Source organism: Stenella coeruleoalba (assembly GCF_951394435.1).
Source record: "Stenella coeruleoalba genome assembly, chromosome: 9".
Classification (NCBI taxonomy): Eukaryota; Metazoa; Chordata; class Mammalia; order Artiodactyla; family Delphinidae; genus Stenella; species Stenella coeruleoalba.
In genome coordinates, this window is record NC_137155.1 from 87855551 (window position 1) to 87873190 (window position 17640).

The window sequence follows — 17640 nt, forward strand, 5'->3', positions numbered from 1 at the left end:
AAGTGGAGTTTTGAGGTTTAGACACCTTACACCCCACTCCACTCCCCAAAGTAAGGGAGTAACGCAAGGAAGATTTAATTTGAAATGGAGATTATTATTTGGATTTACGGCTTTCATAATATCATAAGTGGGCGTCATTTCAATAAACAGTCTCTTTCTGTTCCAGCTAACCAACTTTAATCACTAGAAATAAACTACAAGTCCCAGGATGCACTGCACGATTAACGTCAACTCGAGGACCTCGGGTCTTACCCTCGCCTGACTTAAATGGGAATTTTCGTCAATCCCAGCGAAAATTGACGTCTGTGACTTAGAACAGATTTTGGAGTATTTGTACGCCTGTGTCGGTCGAGCGTGCATTTCGGAAGGGACAGCGTGGTATCTTTCTGATTAGGCGTGGCCCCGGGCAGCCTCACCCTCTTCTGGGGCTTCCGTGCGGCGGGAGGGCTCCGTTAGTTCGCCTCCAAGATGGCGACGCTGTTGGCGGTAAATTCGGGTAGGTACGGCCGGGCCAGAAGGCAAGCTGTGGGGCAGGGTGCTGGTCCGTTCTTCAGGCAGAGACGTGGGCAGTGAGGTTCCTCGGAGTCCAGGTCCGCACTTGTGCATAGTTCCCGCTTCTCCCTAGCTTTGGGCCTAGAGTCCCGCCCCTCCCCAGTTTGAATGGCGCGCGTCGGCGCTGCGGCTCTAGCCCTAGCGTTGGGGCTTAAGGATCGAGGCACGGAGGCTTGGTCCCCTGGAACCGGGCGTGCAGTTCTCGCAGCCCAGGGCCGAGTCTGGTCCCTTCCATTCCCCACCCCATTATGTGTCTGCGGTCCGAATTCCTGCAGGATTTGCAGTTCTCCGGCAATGAGGCCGGGAGACCTGAGATATTTTTCATCCACGAGCGCAGGCTGAAAACTCGCACCTCAAAATGGACACTGGGGCCCTTCTTGGAGGTTGGGTGGGTGGGTGGGGTCCTACAGGAAGAGAGGCCCCTTAATTACGAAGCCTGCAATCCGGAAGGTGGGCCAGGAGTGCCGTGACTCCCAGCTCTGCGTGTGTGGCCCACCCCTGGATGCTCTTGTACCTTTGGAGCAGTAGATCTTCGGGGAGGGGTAGAATCTAGAAGGGAGTAAAGAAACTCTGAAAGATTTGGATTGGGTCCTCTGGGCAATTCTCAATCAGGGGCGGACCCCCCCCCCCCCCGTCTCCATCGGGGCGTTTGAAAGAGTGGGTGCATTTTGACTGTCAACATTGCTGGGATGCACCGCTGGCTCCTAGTGGGCGGGCCAAGGATGCCAAAAGTGCTGCAGCGGCCGGAGCGGGCCTGAAAATGAAGAATTTCCTGCTCAGAATGCCTTGATTGAGCCGTACTAAACTTAATGGGCGGTTAAGAGCACGTCTGTGTGGTAAATGCTCGTAGACGATCTCACTCAAGAGGAGTCTTTTCTGGGCGCCTTTTCTTTCCGTCCTTATACAGTCTTTTTGTTGCTGGTTTGTTCTTTTCACACGACTGATATTCTTGAAAACTTATCTAAACCTGACTTTTGCAAATCAAACCATTTCGGAAACACTACGATAAATTGTTTTATAATAATGAATGATTATGTTTATCAAGTACCTCCTTTTTCGCAGCCACTGGACTAAGCGTTGTACTTTCATCTTATTTAGTCCCCTTTATACAACTCTGGGGTAGCTGCTATTAAACACCCCATTTTACAGGTTTGGAAATAGAGTCTTAGAGTGGTTAAGTAACTTCTCCAAGATTATACAGCTAATGATTCGAAGCCAGTCTTTGATACTTAAACGTCTACATGCTCCTACTTAAGTAAAACCTAATTCATTTCACTACGTAATATTTCCATATATCTCAATGTTAGTAGTGAAATTACTTCCTTAGTACTGCTGTCCTGCCCTCCCACACAGATGTAAACTTGAAACAAGGCTTGTGTGTTGTATGTGTGGTTATATACTTCTCTTTAGTATGTACTTGTTTTAAGTTACTATCATTAAACATAAATCATTGAAGGAAAAGGAGTTGCCAACAGTTGCAAAGAGTATACATTGTATGACAAGGCCTTGTGGCAGGAGTGTTTAATTGGCAACGTAGAAAGGAAACTTTTTTTTTTTTCCTGCGGTACGCGGGCCTTTCACTGTTGTGGCTTCTCCCGCTGCGGAGCACAGGCTCCGGACGCGCAGGCTCAGCGGCCATGGCTCATGGGCCCAGCTGCTCCGCGGCATGCAGGATCCTCCCGGACCGGGGCACGAACCCGTGTCCCCTGCATCGGCAGGCGGACTCTCCACCACTGCGCCACCAGGGAAGCCTGAAGGGAAACATTTTTAAAAGCCCAGTCAGGAGAATATATTTTTTAAAAAAGTAAATGTGCAGCGAAGCAACCCAAATGCCCATTGACGAATGAATGTGTAAACAATGTGGTCTATAGATATATAATGGAATGTTATTTAGCGTTAAGAAGGAAATCCTGTCTTATGCTCAGCATGAATCAACCTTGAAGACATTCTGCTAAGTGAAGTAAGCTAGTAACAAAAAGACGAATACTGTATGATCCTACTTGTATGAGGGATTGAAAGTAATAGAAACAAAGAATGTTGGTTGCCAGAGGTTGGTAGGAGGGGGAAATGGGGAGTTGTTTAACGGGTACAAAATTTCAGTTTTGCAAGATGAAAGAGTTCTGGAGATCTGTTGTACAACGGTGTGAAAGCCCTTAATGCTACTGAACTGCACACTTCAAAATGTGTTTAAGATGGCAAATTCTATATTATGTGCTTTTTTACCATAATAAAAAAAAATTAAACATCTCAGAGTTGTAGAAGGGGGAAAAAGTAGAGGTAGAGTTTGAAGGCCTATGCCTGAGTTTCAGCGGCATGATTTACTAGTATTGTGACCTGTATCAGCCCGGCTGAGTAGACCTACAGGCTTGTGAGTAAGCAACCATTAACACTGACAATCCTTGGATGGCTGTCTGGTCACCCCTGTCCTGTTCATAGCATTGTCTATTTCAGACCTTTTCCACACTCCTCAAATCTAGTCTCCTAGTCACAGAGAAAATAAAAGCCAACAGGCATGAACTCTTTTTTTCACGCTTGAACCTACAAACCTAGATATATCTGCACTCTTTTGAGTCAGTTTCCCTGTGTCTTCCTGTCTAAGGTAAATCCTGCCCTTTACACTCTTCTCCCCATTATCCCCTCCTCTCTCTTTTGTTCCTTTTCTTTCCACTAATTGCCCAAATCTTTATCTTGATCTCATGCCTCATTCCAGTTACTGTCCTCTTGCTCCTCTTCACAGTCAAACCTTTCAAAGATTCATCAGTGTTCAGACTCTGTTGCCATACCTTCTCCTCCTCTACCCACTCCAGTCTGTTCCCATCCTCCTGAACAGCTCTCAACATTTACATGCTTTTCTGTTTCACTAAGTCCACCAGACACTTGAAATCTATCTCACTTGATCTTTTAGGGTAAAGACCCAAATCCTTAACATGGGCAGGTAAGCCCTGCATGGTATGGCAGTTGCCTCCCTTGCTGATCCCTTCTTGGTACTCTTGCTCTCTTGGCATTTTCAGGGGTTTGAGAGTGCAGCATTTCCTCTTGCCTCGGGAACCCACATGCTGTCTTCCTGGAGTGTACATCCACCACCTCCCACTCCTACTTTTTTTTTTTTTTCTTTTTTTTTGCGGTACGCTGGCTTCTCACTGTTGTGGCCTCTCCTGTTGGCGGAGCACAGGCTCCGGACACGCAGGCTCAGCGGCCATGGCTCACGGGCCCAGCCGCTCTGCGGCATGTGGGATCTTCCCAGACTGGGGCACGAACCCGTGTCCCCTGCATCAGCAGGCACACTCCCAACCACTGTACCACCGGGGAAGCCCCTCCCACTCCTACTTTTATCCTTCACATTTCAGCCCAATTATCACTTGTTCAGTGAATCCTTCCCTTCCCTGATCTCCCTGGCTAGGTCACATTCCCCTATTATGTGATCGTTGCCCTGGGTACTTCACCTTCATAGCACATACCATAATGGATATTGCCCTTATGTATGACTATATGGTAAATGTGCTTCCTCACTACACTGTGAGCTTACCCATACCTAGTACATGATGAATGAGTGAATAAATTTGACTTGCTGGAGGTATTCCTAAAATTTAGGAAAGTAAATGTATTCCTCAAACAAGCAAATGACTTATGTTAAAAATACATATTTAGTAATTTGGAAAAATTATAGCCTCCTTTCATCTGTAATCAATAACAGGGAGATATTTACCAAAATTAGTCAAACCAAAGACAAAATGAATATAAATCTTTGTTGCAACTACCTTCTGTGATGTGTTGATGTTAATGATGGACTCAGGAGGCTGGTATCTGTGGGGTTTTTTAGTGTAGATTTTTGATCTGTTATTGGATGCCTCCCCACAAATGGGGGGAAGTGGAATTCTCTCTAGAATTCACTGAGCTTATTCAAACTAAGTATGTATAGTGCAAAGAAAGTTATTCTTCAGGGGTTCTATTGAGTATTACTTTTATAGACAGTTTACTTTTGTTCGCTTTTTGTCAGGTTTTAAAAATACCTGTGGTAAGGCAAGTTTCACATTTGCCTACAAGTCATTTTTGATAACTTTCCTTCATCCCCTGTGCCAATCAGTTACCAGTTCTGACTCTACCAACAGACCTTGCCTTTCTACTTTACTGCCCTCATCCTGGTTAAGGTTCCATCACCTCATGAGTAGCTTACCTACCCAACATCCTTGGGTCCTGACACTTCATATTCTAGTTAGTCCATTGGTCACACCATTGTCCAATTTCATTTTGTCATCTACTACTTGAAACATTCCCATTTACTAACAGGAAAATTTCCATCTTGGCCAGGAATACAAGGCTCAAACCTACTCTGTCCTTTGCAGCTGGAAAGAGCCAAGAAGATGATCTCTAGGGAAGTCAGTTAGTCACCATCCAACTAGCACCTCACAGGCAGTCACCAGGATCCAGGGTCAGGTCCTCATTTTGGCAGGCCTGGAACTGTGATGTTTGTTAGTGTATCCACAGTTGAGTAGATTCCAGTAATTGATGCTCTCTGATCACATTGGGAAAAGACAGATATATAAACCAGTATGTCAATTAATTGATCTTTAGTGGGAAGTACATCTGCATGGATACTCATTTCATCAGCACATTTTTAATTCTAGAAATTTATATGACAAGCTATATTTTTCATTAGAAGATTGGCAAGTTTAGGATCAAAACAGGAGAAGCAACGTAGGGAGTTGGATGGTTGTCTCTATGTAAGGTCTAGACATGGTGATTCCCATTCCTCCACATCCCCACACCAAAGACCTGATGCAAAACTTCCTGCTCTGCCCTTCAGATTAGGTTAGAGTCTTCCTTTTATATGTTCACATAGCACTCTGTACCTCTCCCTTAGACTGGTAGTTCTGTTTTGTTTTTTTTTTTTAATTTTTATTTTTGTCTGTGTTGGGTCTTCGTTGCTGTGCGTGGGCTTTCTTTAGTTGCGGCGAGTAGGGGCTACTCTTCGTTGCAGTGCGCGGGCTTCTCATTGCGGTGGCTTCTCTTGCTGCAGAGCACGGGCTGTAGGCGCACGGGCTTCAGTAGTTGTGGCTCGCGGGCTCTAGAGCGCAGGTTCAGCAGTTGTGGCCCACGGGCTTAGTTGCTCCATGGCACGTGGGATCTTCCTGGACAAGGGCTCGAACCCTTGTCCCCTGCATTGGCAGGCGGATTCTTAACCACTGTGCCACTAGGGAAGCCCTGGTAGTTAGTTGTGTTTTGAATCCTGCATTTAATGCCTGTCTTTCTTGTCAGTCTATAAGTTCTCTGAGGCCTGGGATCCTGTCTGTCTTGCTTGCTCTGTAGTCCCTGGCACATGCATGACCCTCAGTAAATGTTTGTTGAGTGAATGGCTGATCCAGCTTGACTGGTTTAGTCTGTCCTCTCCCTGTACATCCTTTTTTTTTTTTGCGGTACGTGGGCCTGTCACTGTTGTGGCCTCTCCTGTTGCAGAGCACAGGCTCCGGACGCTCAGGCTCAGCGGCCATGGCTCACGGGCCCAGGCGCTCCGCGGCATGTGGCATCTTCCCGGACCGGGGCACGTACCCGTGTCCCCTGCATCGGCAGGCGGACTCTCAACCACTGCGCCACCAGGGAAGCCCAACCTGCACATCCTTTTTTAAAAAAAAAAAATTTGCCCAGTAAATTGCCTTCTTCTGACAACATTGTTCATAAGATTGTAGTGCATTTAGTTAGGTTATCTTGCATGTCATTCTGACTGTTCTGGTGACTTTAGTGGGATTTGTGTTTTCTCAGATGGCAGTTAAACATGTTTGCAGACCACCCTTTACGGTTTAAGCTATAGTTCATCTGTTGAGTGAGTGAGTGGTTTTGATTAGTTTCTCTTTCAGAGTCTTTATAAACACAGGGGTGCCATATCTGATTGTTTGCAAACAGAAACTTTGGGCTTCCAGGTCGTGTTTTTCTAACCATGCTTAGTAGCAAAAGCTCTCTAAGTATTACTTATTATTGTTATTACCTTTACAAAGCAAAATGTGATCCTTTTTATATGAGTTTACAAAAGAATTCCATATTTCTATGTTGTTTTTTAATAGCTAGTGTCCCAGCCAAAACAAAAACTTATTCTTTCAGCTTCCAAGTTTTATAGAATCTGATTTTTTTCCCCCGTATTCTTGCTTTTCCTCTAGATGATAGGGAGGGAAGGAAAGGCAGTTACATTTATTGAGTGACTATGATATGCCAGACACTATATTGTATATTTTACCTAGTTTATCTCATTTAATTCGTTCAACCCTATGAAGCAGGTGATCTCCCCATTTTATATAAAAGGAAACTGAACTTCAAAGAGGTTATTTTCTCACTCCATGTCACGTAACTAATATTAAGTGACAAAACCAGGTTCAGCTGATATTCCAATTTAAAGTCAGGATTTACTTTATATTAAGTTAGGTAAAATGACGTTTATATTATTGCTTGTGAATTCTAATATTCTTTTATATTAATCTTTGGTTTGTATATATAACTCCTTATATTTAAGAGTAGCTGTGAGCAAAAAAAAAAAAAGGAGCTGTGAGCATGACTAAAATGTATAGACGATAACCTTACCTTATTTTCCAAATATATGTTTTATTTGATGCTGATTTTTATTTTTTTTCTTTAAGCTGCTAGTCTGTGGGGTCCTTACAAAGACATTTGGCAGACTGTGGGAAATGCTCTTTGGAGAAGACAACCTGAAGCTGTTCACCTTCTTGACATGATTTTGAAGAAACACAAACCTGACTTCATCTCATTGTTCAGAAACCCAGTAGGAAATTTTCTTTTTTTGCTTCTTGGATTTGCTTTTTCCTTTAAAGATTGAAGGAGCAAGTAAATTCTTAATGCATGTAAATGAAATGTTACTTGTTCTAGTCCATTGATTCAAGTTTTTTCTAAAAATGGAAGTTTCCTGGGAGCAATTATTATCTTTTTTCTCTTCTCCATAGACGTTAATATTGTATTTATCTCTAGCTAGGAGATATCTTAATAGTATTTGAATACAATTTAGAAAGTTCCGTATATTTCAGAAATATGAGCCTCCTTGGAATTTCTGACTTATAGTTAATCTGTCTAAGCTTAGTAAGATTGATTATTTTATTTATTCCCAGGTACACTTCAACATTTTAACTCTTCATAATGCTATGTAAGTTGTGTTAGCAGTTAATTCTTACATATTGTTAATCACTGCATCTTGATGTACTTTTCAACCAGGGATAGAGTACTTCAGTGGCAGGGATTCATATTTGGAAGCTCCTTTCCCTGCTGCTTGACAATTTTTTTTTATAGACCAGCAAGACCATCTAAGAACTATTTAAGAGCCCTAGCCTGGGAGCCAGTTGAGCTGAGTTCCAGTCTTGGCTCTACCACTAAAGAGTTGTATGACCACAGGCAAGTCACCTGACTTATCTGGGCATCAGTTTTTCCATTCTGTTAATAGAGCAGTTGAATTAAATGACTATGTGGCATTTTTCAAGGTGTAAATACCTAAGATTTTATGATCTATCAAGTAATTCTATACTATATGTTATTTGTTAAATATTTGCACCAAGTAAGCCTTTTTGCAAATAAGACTACATTTTAAAATAACATACTAATAAGCTATCATTAGCCCTACTAATTAATTCTATAATTTTTTTCGATTTGCTGTTTCCCACTTGAAGATTTATTGTTTTTATATTTATTAAAGATATACTTGGAAAGTTTCTTAGACATTTGAAAAATAGTATGCTATTTTGTGTGATTTCTCAACATTTTTTAGTTCAGAGTTTAGCAGAAGCAGTTATTGAGAAGGTAATAACAGTATAAAAAGTTGAAAGTGATGTAAAATGTTACCTCATAAAGGTCTAACTATATCTGATAGTTAGACCTTTATCTGATAAGCAATGCTCCTGTTTGTCACTTTACCAGACTGCCTTGTGAATAAACTTCTCTAGGTAACAATTTACCTTGTCTCCATGTGCTATTGTCATTACATGATCCTATTTATTTATTTTTATTGTTGTAGCCCAAAAATGTTCAACAACATGAGAAGGTTCAGAAAGCCAGTACAGAGGGAGTTGCTATCCAGGGTCAACAGGGAACCCGACTTCTTCCTGAACAGCTTATTAAAGAAGCCTTTATCCTCAGTGACCTTTTTGATATTGGAGAATTGGCAGCTGTTGAGCTTCTCCTTGCTGGTAGGTTGACATTTAACTGAACCTATGGTAAGGTAGTACATAAATGTAAAATTATTCACTTGTAATTTAAAATATTATATCATTTAGATTCCAAAATAGTTTCTAAAGATGTAGTTTATTTGATATTCAGAGTGTTTCCTTTTGTTTATCTTTGACTAATGGGAAGGCTTTAGTTTAGTGATTAGAGTTGTTAAAGGAAATTTAACTGTTTTAAGATAGACTTTTTCATGGTAATTGACTAGCAAAGAATGACTGCATCTCAAGTTTTGTAGCAGAAAGCATTTATTGTCATATAATGAGTAAGAAGGTAAGGTCACTGCTTTTTTGGAGTTTCTTTTTGAGGGGGTGATTCAGATAATGAGTAAAGAATAAGATAATTTCGATAATACTGAGTTCTAGGAAGAAAATAAAACAAGGCAGTGGGATATAGAGACATGGGGGATGATAGGGGGCACCTGTAAGTAGGGTACTTAGGGGAGGCCTCTCTGAGATTGGGACATTTGATCTGCGACCTGCATGATGACAAGATACCAGAGTTGTTGGGGAAGGGTGTTCCAGGGAGAGTAGACAGCTCAAGGTGCGAATAAAGGCCTGCTGAAGGATACAAAGACCACTGTGGCTGGAACATCAGGAACTAGGGAGAATGAAGGAAGACGAGGACAGAGCAGGAGTCGGATCATAGTCTTGCAGGCCATGAAGATTATTTGGATTTTATTCTAATTACAGTGGGAGGTTGTTGGCAGGGGCTTTAAGCAGGAGTTACAGAATCCAGAATAACTGAAATTATTTCTCTGGCTGCTGTAGAGAGAAAAGATTGAAATTTCCATAAAATAAGCAGTTCATTTTAATTATAGCAAGGGAACCATGTGAAGAAGCCAGGTGGGCATTTTAATTGAAAGAAAGTCTAATATGTCTGAAGGTAGCATGTGGCTGCCAGAATCCTTTTTGACCTAAGGCTGCATTAAAAGAAATATGATATTGAGAATGACTAAGGTCGTTTTCCCGTTCTGTGATGCAGATGTTAACTGAACATGCTTGAATTTTGAGTTTAACTCAAAACTTCATTTAACAGTTATTTTTTCTGTGCATATTATGGGCCAGGCACTGTGTTAAGACTCCAGGGATATAAAGATGAATAAAACTTCAACTAGTGTAAAGGAGCTCATGGTCTAGTAATTGAGAAAGACATAGAAACCAATAACTATGCCACCATTAAGTAGATTAATGCATGGTTTAGGGATGGTCCAGAGGGGAGGCATTTAAATTGACCTCAGGTTGTACAGGGAAGTCCACAAAGATAACGAGGCTTACGGTAGTTGTTGAAAAATGAGTAGGCATATGTCAGGTGGAGTAGGTGTGTACTCAGGAAGACAGAGGGCATCTAGACAGAAGAAATCGCCTGTAAGAGGTGTGAGGCAGTGAGATGAATTTGGGGAACAGAAGGGAGTAGAGTGTAAGAGCGATTGGGCCAAGGGGCGAAAAATACCATAGGAAATGAAACAGAAACTATAGGCAAAGTAGTTCAGAAAAGACAAAGTAGAACTTATTCAAAGGAGAGCAGTTTAAAAGGGCGAGTAGGGCTTCCCTGGTGGCGCAGTGCTTGAGAGTCCGCCTGCTAATGCAGGGGACACGGGTTCGTGCCCCGGTCCGGGAAGATCCCACATGCCGCGGAGCAGCTGGGCCCGTGAGCCATGGCCGCTGAGCCTGCGCGTCTGGAGCCTGTGCTCCGCAACGGGAGAGGCCACAACAGTGAGAGGCCTGCGTACCGCAAAAAAAAAAAAGGGCCAGTGAAAGCTGAAACATAAGAAAATGTTATTTAATTTACTAGGGGAAGAAACATACAAATATTTGAAAGACTTTTTGTGAAAGAGATAAAACAATGGGTAGATGTTTGAAGTAGAGGACTTTTTTTTTTTTTTTTTTTTGGCGGTACGTGGGCCTCTCACTGCTGTGGCCTCTCCCGTCGGGGAGCACAGCTTTCGGGCGCGCAGGCTCAGCGGCCATGGCTCACGGGCCCAGCTGCTCCGCAGCACGTGGGATTTTCCCCGACCGGGGCACGAACCCGTGTCCCCTGCATTGGCAGTAGGATTCTCAACCACTGCGCCACCAGGGAAGCCCAAGTAGAGGACTCTTAAGACCCTTTAAACCCTAAGGTTCTGTGATTTCTTTGAACTGAACATTGGTATAGTGATTTTTGTCTCAGCCTAAACACATATGTGTTTATTTACTAAATTATTTCTCAACTCCCTTTCCTAGGAGAGCACCAGCAACCACATTTTCCTGGCCTCACCAGAGGCTTAGTAGCTGTTCTTTTATACTGGGATGGAAAGCGGTGCATTGCAAATTCCCTGAAAGCCTTGATACAGTCTCGACGAGGAAAGACATGGACCCTCGAACTCAGGTCTGTTTGCATGCTAGGATTTCAAGGGGTTAATTAGAAATTGCTTGAAGAATTATAATTTTAGAAACAAAAATTCACTTTAGTATGTATAATTTAAGTGTATAACCTAAGTTGAGTAATAAATCACTCCCTTATTCTGCCAAGAATGACACAACAGTTTAAACCTGCTTTATTTTGTTTACAAATGAAAGGTAATTCAGTTATTTATGGTTAGAAGTTTATTGAAACACAAAGATTTAAAAAGAATGGCAAGAGCTAGGTTATAACTCATCCTGGTTGTTTCCAGTAACCTAACATTATCATCAAAAGAGTGTTTGCTATATCCATGTGATGAGAAAGTATAAACATTACTGTTCATTATAACTTTATTGATTATTTTCATTACAGTCCAGAGCTGGTTTCCATGACAACACGGTTTACTGATGAGCTGATGGAGCAAGGATTGACTTACAAAGTTCTTACTCTTGTGTCACAGATTGATGTTAACAACGAGTTTGAGAAACTACAGCGTGAGAGAGGTTTAGGCAGTGAAAAACATCGAAAAGAGGCAAGGGTTCAATGACATCAATTCACGGGTTGTCTGTGTCACATCTTGGAGGCAGAAAAGTCATGTCACTTAGAACATTCTTCTAATACAGGCATAGGAAAATTAACAATGCCTAGGAAAGTGTATAGGCGGTTGTGTCCATGAAATTGACTTGCACTTGTTTCAGCCTCTTTCTAGGCACTATGTGCCATGCTAGCACTTTTTCTGGAATGAGCCCTTTAAGAAATTTTTTTTTTTTAATTTATTTTTGGCTGTGTTGGGTCTTTATTGCTGTGCGCAGGCTTCCTCTAGTTGCGGCGAGCAGGGGCTACTCTTTGTTGCAGTGTGCGGGCTTCTCATTGTGGTGGCTTCTCTTGTTGCAGAGCATGGGCTCTACGTTTGTGGGCTTCAGTAGTTGTGGCATGCGGGCTCAGTAGTTATGGCTCGTGGGCTCTAGAGCACAGGCTCAATAGTTGTGACGCATGGGCTTAGTTGCGCCACGGCATGTGGGATCTTCCCAGACCAGGGCTTGAACCCGTGTCCCCTGCATTGGCAGGCTGATTCTTAACCACTGCACCACCAGGGAAGCCCCGAGGCCTTTAAGAAATTGTCCTATAGAGGAGGTTGGGACTTAAGATTGAGGAATTAATAGTAGGGTTTGTTCAGAATTGCAGAGGTGAGATTTTAGGGTCGCTTATGGATTCAGATACATTTATATAGTTTGCCTTTATGATACGTAGTTTACATTTTGGAATAAGATCAGGCTTCAGTGTAATTTATTTATACCGATAATCATTCATCTTTATTTCTAGGTTTCTGATCTCATCAAGGAGTGCAGGCAGTCTCTGGCAGAAAGCCTTTTTGCCTGGGCTTGCCAATCACCTTTAGGCAAAGATGACACTCTGCTCCTTATTGGACATTTGGAAAGAGTGACTGTTGAGGCTAATGGCTCGTTGGATGCAGTGAATCTGGCTCTTCTTATGGCACTTCTGTACTGCTTTGATATCAGTTTTATAGAACAAAGCACAGAGGAACGTGATGGTATTGGATTTTGTACCTATTAATACATTTATTTCAAAAATCAGATTTAATTGTGGAGATAACATTTAAGAAGGGTGATTTTTTAACAACTAAGATAAAAATAGTATATTTTATTCCTTTGTGTGTAATTCATCCATATTTGAATATTTAGATATAAGATCACATTTTTAAAGTAATTGCAGCCCCGTTAGATATTTCTGTTATCTTTTGAGGTTTTGGAATGGGAACGTGCTAAAGGATTTGCAATATATGTTTGTTGAATTAGGCATGCCTAATTTACTTGCTTGTTTTTTTTTTTTTAAATTAATTTATTTATTTGGTTGTGCCAGGTCTTAGTTGCGGCAGGTGGGCTCCTTATCTGCGGCACATGGACTCCTTAGTTGTGGCAGGTGGACTGCTTAGTTGTGGCTCGCCCGTTCCTTAGTTGCGGCATGCAAGCTCTTAGTTGCGGCATGCATGTGGGATCTAGTTCCCTGGCCAAGGATCGAACCTGGGCCCCCCGCATTGGGAGCGCAGAGTCTTAACCACTGCGCAACCAGGGAAGTTCCCCTACTTGCTTGTTTCTTTACTATTCACATTTTAAACCTTTCATTCTAAGGGAGGATAACTATAATTTTTAGTAATATATTATCTTTAACTTTTTTTTTTTCTGTGAAGTAGATAAAATTTCTCTTGGTAACCTTGTAAACAGTTACTGCTTAGAACCGAGGATCTCAAAAATGATTCCCACAAAGGAAGCTTATTGCCATTTAATGTCATAAATATTTATAATTATTCCAACAGTTGTCCACTGTCCGCTTTTGATTGTATCATCCCCGTCTCCTTTCGTTAGGTATGTGAGGAGACCAGACACTTCCCACTCCTCTTTGGTGATCATCCTTAGCCATTACAAAAGGCTTATTTAAAATAAAACTACCCCTTACCTCCAATCGAATTGTCACATAGTACATTGTGTGTCACATAACAAGCAGTACCTGTGCTTCTCATATAGGAATGCTGCCAGTTAATGCATTGGTCAGATTTCCTGTATTGAATGAAATGAATCACAGAATTAAGTAGATGTAGTCTGTTTTTATGATAGTATACTTATTATTTCAAACATTAATTATAATTAGTCATAATTTTTTGATGGGAATACTCTGACTTTCTGATTCTTAGACATTATTCCTGTATATCAAAAGTGAAAATTTCTCTACTTTGGTATAGTCGTCTATTTTTGTTTTCAGATATGATTCATCAACTTCCACTGTTGACAGAGAGACAATACATTGCAACAATTCACTCTCGTCTTCAAGACTCACAGCCTTGGAAACTGCCGGGGCTGCAAGCCACTGTGAGACTTGCCTGGGCACTGGCGTTGAGGGGGATATCTCAGCTCCCTGATGTGACAGGTAAACTGATTGTAGGTCATTTTGTTATGAGGAAATGACATATCAGCGTTTAATGGCATTTCAGAAAAGGTGTTATCTTTTTCTTTTTTTTTTTTTGGCTGTGCCATGTAAGGAAAAGGTGTTATCTTTGACATGTATAAGCATGAGCCTAGGAAGATACCTAGAGTTGTGGTAATTGAAATTTTGTATTGAGAAGTACGGACCTTTTCCTTTTTTCTTGTCTCCCAAAAGAAATTATTCGAAAAAATTTTTCCCTTTCTTGCAGCCAGTTCTCTTTTAGCTTCTTTTTTTCCTTAAGAGTTTTAAATTTGAAATGACAGTATAACAATACTTTTACATTTTTCTTTTTGGTTTTGTTCACAGACAGACTAATTTTTCTTACATTGTGTCAGATTAAAAACTACTGTTATTTTAAATTACAGTATATTAGGTGATATTTGGTTCAATCAACAATGGATGTGGAATCTGACATCTAACAATCTGTTACCCACTATAGCATATCCTCTTCTGCTGTTTACATGCATTTAATTATCATACTAATAGTGGTTTACTCTAACAGGATGAGAGCTATGCTTTTGTTGTAATTTGAAGGCCCGAAAATTGTCATTTCTGTAGGTTTTTACTGTAAATCTGGAAAGGTTTTATTAAAGTTTACAGTCCATGTCAATGTTTCCTAGTCTTAGAGTGTCAGCAGATTCCAGTATCTTATCAATTGTATGATTCCAGAACATTTTGTTCTCTAGTCTCATGCTGTTCCCAAGTGGGCTGTGGAAAGATTTTTTTTTTAATTTTTGAAATTTATTTTATTTATTTTTTCTACAGCAGGTTCTTATTAGTTATCTGTTTTATGCGTATTAGTGTATATATGTCAATCCATATCTCCCAATTCATCCCACCACCACCAGCCCCCGGCCAGTTTCCCCCTTTGGTGTCCATATGTTTGTTCTCTACATCTGTCTCTATTTCTGCCCTGCAAACCGGTTCATCTGTACCATTTTTCTAGGTTCCACATATGTGCGTTAATATACGATATTTGTCTTTCTCTTTCTGTCTTACTTCCCTTGTATGACAGTCTCTAGATCCATCCACATCTCTGCAAATGACCCCATTTGTTCCTTTTTATGGCTGAGTAATACTCTATTGTATATATGTACCACATCTTCTTTATCCATTCGTTTGTCGATGGGCATTTAGGTTGCTCCCATGACCTGGCTATTTTAAATAGTGCTGCAATGAACATTGGGGTGCATGTGTCTTTTTGAATTAGGGTTTTCTCTGGGTATATGCGCAGTAGTGGGATTGCTGGGTCATATGGTAATTCTATTCTTAGTTTTTTAAGGAATCTCCATACTGCTGGCTGTATCAATTTACATTCCCACCAACAGTGCAAGAGGTTCCCTTTTCTCCACACCTTCTCCAGCATTTGTTGTTTGTAGATTTTCTGATAAGCCCATTCTAAATGTTGTGAGGTGGTACCTCATTGTAGTTTTGATTTGCATTTCTCTAATAATTAGTGATGTTGAGCAGCTTTTCATGTGCTTCTTGGCCATCTGTATGTCTTCTTTGGAGAAATGTCTATTTAGGTCTTCTGCCCATTTTTGGATTGGGTTGTTTGTTTTTTTAATATTGAGCTGCTTGAGCTGTTTATATATTTTGGAGATTAATCCTTTGTTCATTGATTCGTTTGCAAATATTTTCTCCCATGCTGAGGGTTGTCTTTTTGTCTTGTTTGTAGCCTCCTTCGCTTTGCAAAAGCTTTTGAGTTTCATTAGGTCCCATTTATTTATTTTTGTTTTTATTTCCATTACTCTAGGAGGTGGGTCAAAAAGGATCTTGCTGTGATTTATGTCATAGAGTGTTCTGCCTGTGTTTTCCTCTAAGAGTTTTATAGTGTCTGGTCTTACATTTAGGTCTCTAATCCATTTTGAGTTTATTTTTGTGTATGGTATTAGGGAGTGTTCTAATTTCCTTCTTTTACATATAGCCGTCCAGTTTTCCCAGCACCACTTATTGAAGAGACTGTCTTTTCTCCATTGTATATCTTTGCCTCCTTTGTCATAGATTAGTTGATCATAGGTGCATGGGTTTCTGTCTGGGCTTTCTATCCTGTTTCATTGATCTATATTTCTGTTTTTGTGCCAGTACCATATTGTCTTGACTACTGTAGCTTTGTAGTATAGTCTGAAGTCAGGGAGTCCGATTCCTCCAGCTCCGTTTTTTTCCCTCAAGACTGCTGTGGAAAGTTTTTTTTGTGTTACAAGTTTTTCTTTGGCCAAGTATTTTTAAATTTTTAATAAATAAATTTATTTCTTTATTTATTTTTGGCTGCATTGGGTTTTCGTTGCTGCACATGGGCTTTCTCTAGTTTTGGGGAGTGGGGGCTACTCTTTGCTGTGGTGCGCAGGCTTCTCATTGCAGTGGCTTCTCTTGTGGAGCATGGGCTCTAGGCGCATGCGCTTCAGTAATTGTAGCATGTGGGCTCAGTAGTTGTGGTGCACAGGCTTAGTTGCTCCATGGCATGTGGGATCTTCCTGGACCAGGGCTCGAACCCGTGTCCCCTGCATTGGCAGGTGGATTCTTAACCACCAAGCCACCAGGGAAGTCCCTGGCCAAGTATTTTTTATATTAAAGCTGGTAGATGGAGAATTAGACATTTACAATCATGTACAAATTCTGTTTCTCAGCTATACCTCTTACTCATTTACAAGTCTTATTTCAGTACTTTTCTGGCATAAAATTACTGTGTACTTTTAAGTAGCTATGTGATAGTTAATCAAATTCATATACTGTAAATTACTGTACCATTGGCCTAATCTTGAGAGGCACAGTAGAAAATACTATATACTTCACTAGATAAGAATAGGAATCCAGACCTAGTTTCAAGTCCTAGATCTTTGGCTACTTAATCTCTTTAGTTTTACATGCTCATACCCTTTTATAATCTTTAAAATTAGGGGTATTATAATGAATGTTTTTCTTTTTTTTTGGCTGTGCTGCATGGCTCGTGGTATCTTAGTTCCCTGACCAGGGATTGAACCCAGGCCCTCAGCAGTGAAAGCATGGAGTCCTAACTACTGAACCACCAGAGAATTCGCTATAATGAACATTTTAAAGTATACATTTTTATCTCTTAATTTATATTTTAAAAATTACTAGAAAAGATGAATAGCTTATGTTGCAGAAATGGTCATTTCTTGAAATAATCCAGATGAGTTTTAACAAAGATGTGAATTTTGATAAATTAGTTCCTACTCTTTTTGTAGACTTCTGGACATTTTATAAAATATGTTTATTACATTATTTTATAAAAAGTGTGTTTTGAATTTTACTAAACTGATTAAAATTTTTATATACTGTTTTGAGACGATAGAACTCAATTTACATTAAGATATTAGTGTGCTTTATTACCTAAGTAAGTAGTCTTCAAGCAATAGTTCTTAATTTCAGTATTTCTGAATTCAAGTGAAGTCTTGGAACTAGTTATTAATATTTAATTAATATTAATAATTAATAATTTTAGTAATCATTACTGTTAGTAGTAATAAAGAATTAAGA

At 40.5% G+C, this 17640-nt stretch overlaps 1 protein-coding gene across 1 annotated transcript in view; it reads left to right on the forward strand.

Annotated features, from left to right (window-relative positions):
* The first annotated feature begins 228 nt into the window (after nt 1–228).
* The window catches only part of NUP205 (nucleoporin 205), an 81823-nt gene continuing 64411 nt past the window's right edge, over nt 229–17640 (forward strand). Inside the window, exons 1-7 of the mRNA XM_079931596.1 lie at nt 229–496; nt 7176–7318; nt 8555–8726; nt 10983–11127; nt 11515–11674; nt 12466–12694; nt 13921–14085. Coding sequence (XP_079787722.1) covers nt 469–496; nt 7176–7318; nt 8555–8726; nt 10983–11127; nt 11515–11674; nt 12466–12694; nt 13921–14085 — 1042 coding nt within the window. The 5' untranslated portion in view covers nt 229–468. The remainder of the gene's footprint in view (nt 497–7175; nt 7319–8554; nt 8727–10982; nt 11128–11514; nt 11675–12465; nt 12695–13920; nt 14086–17640) is intronic.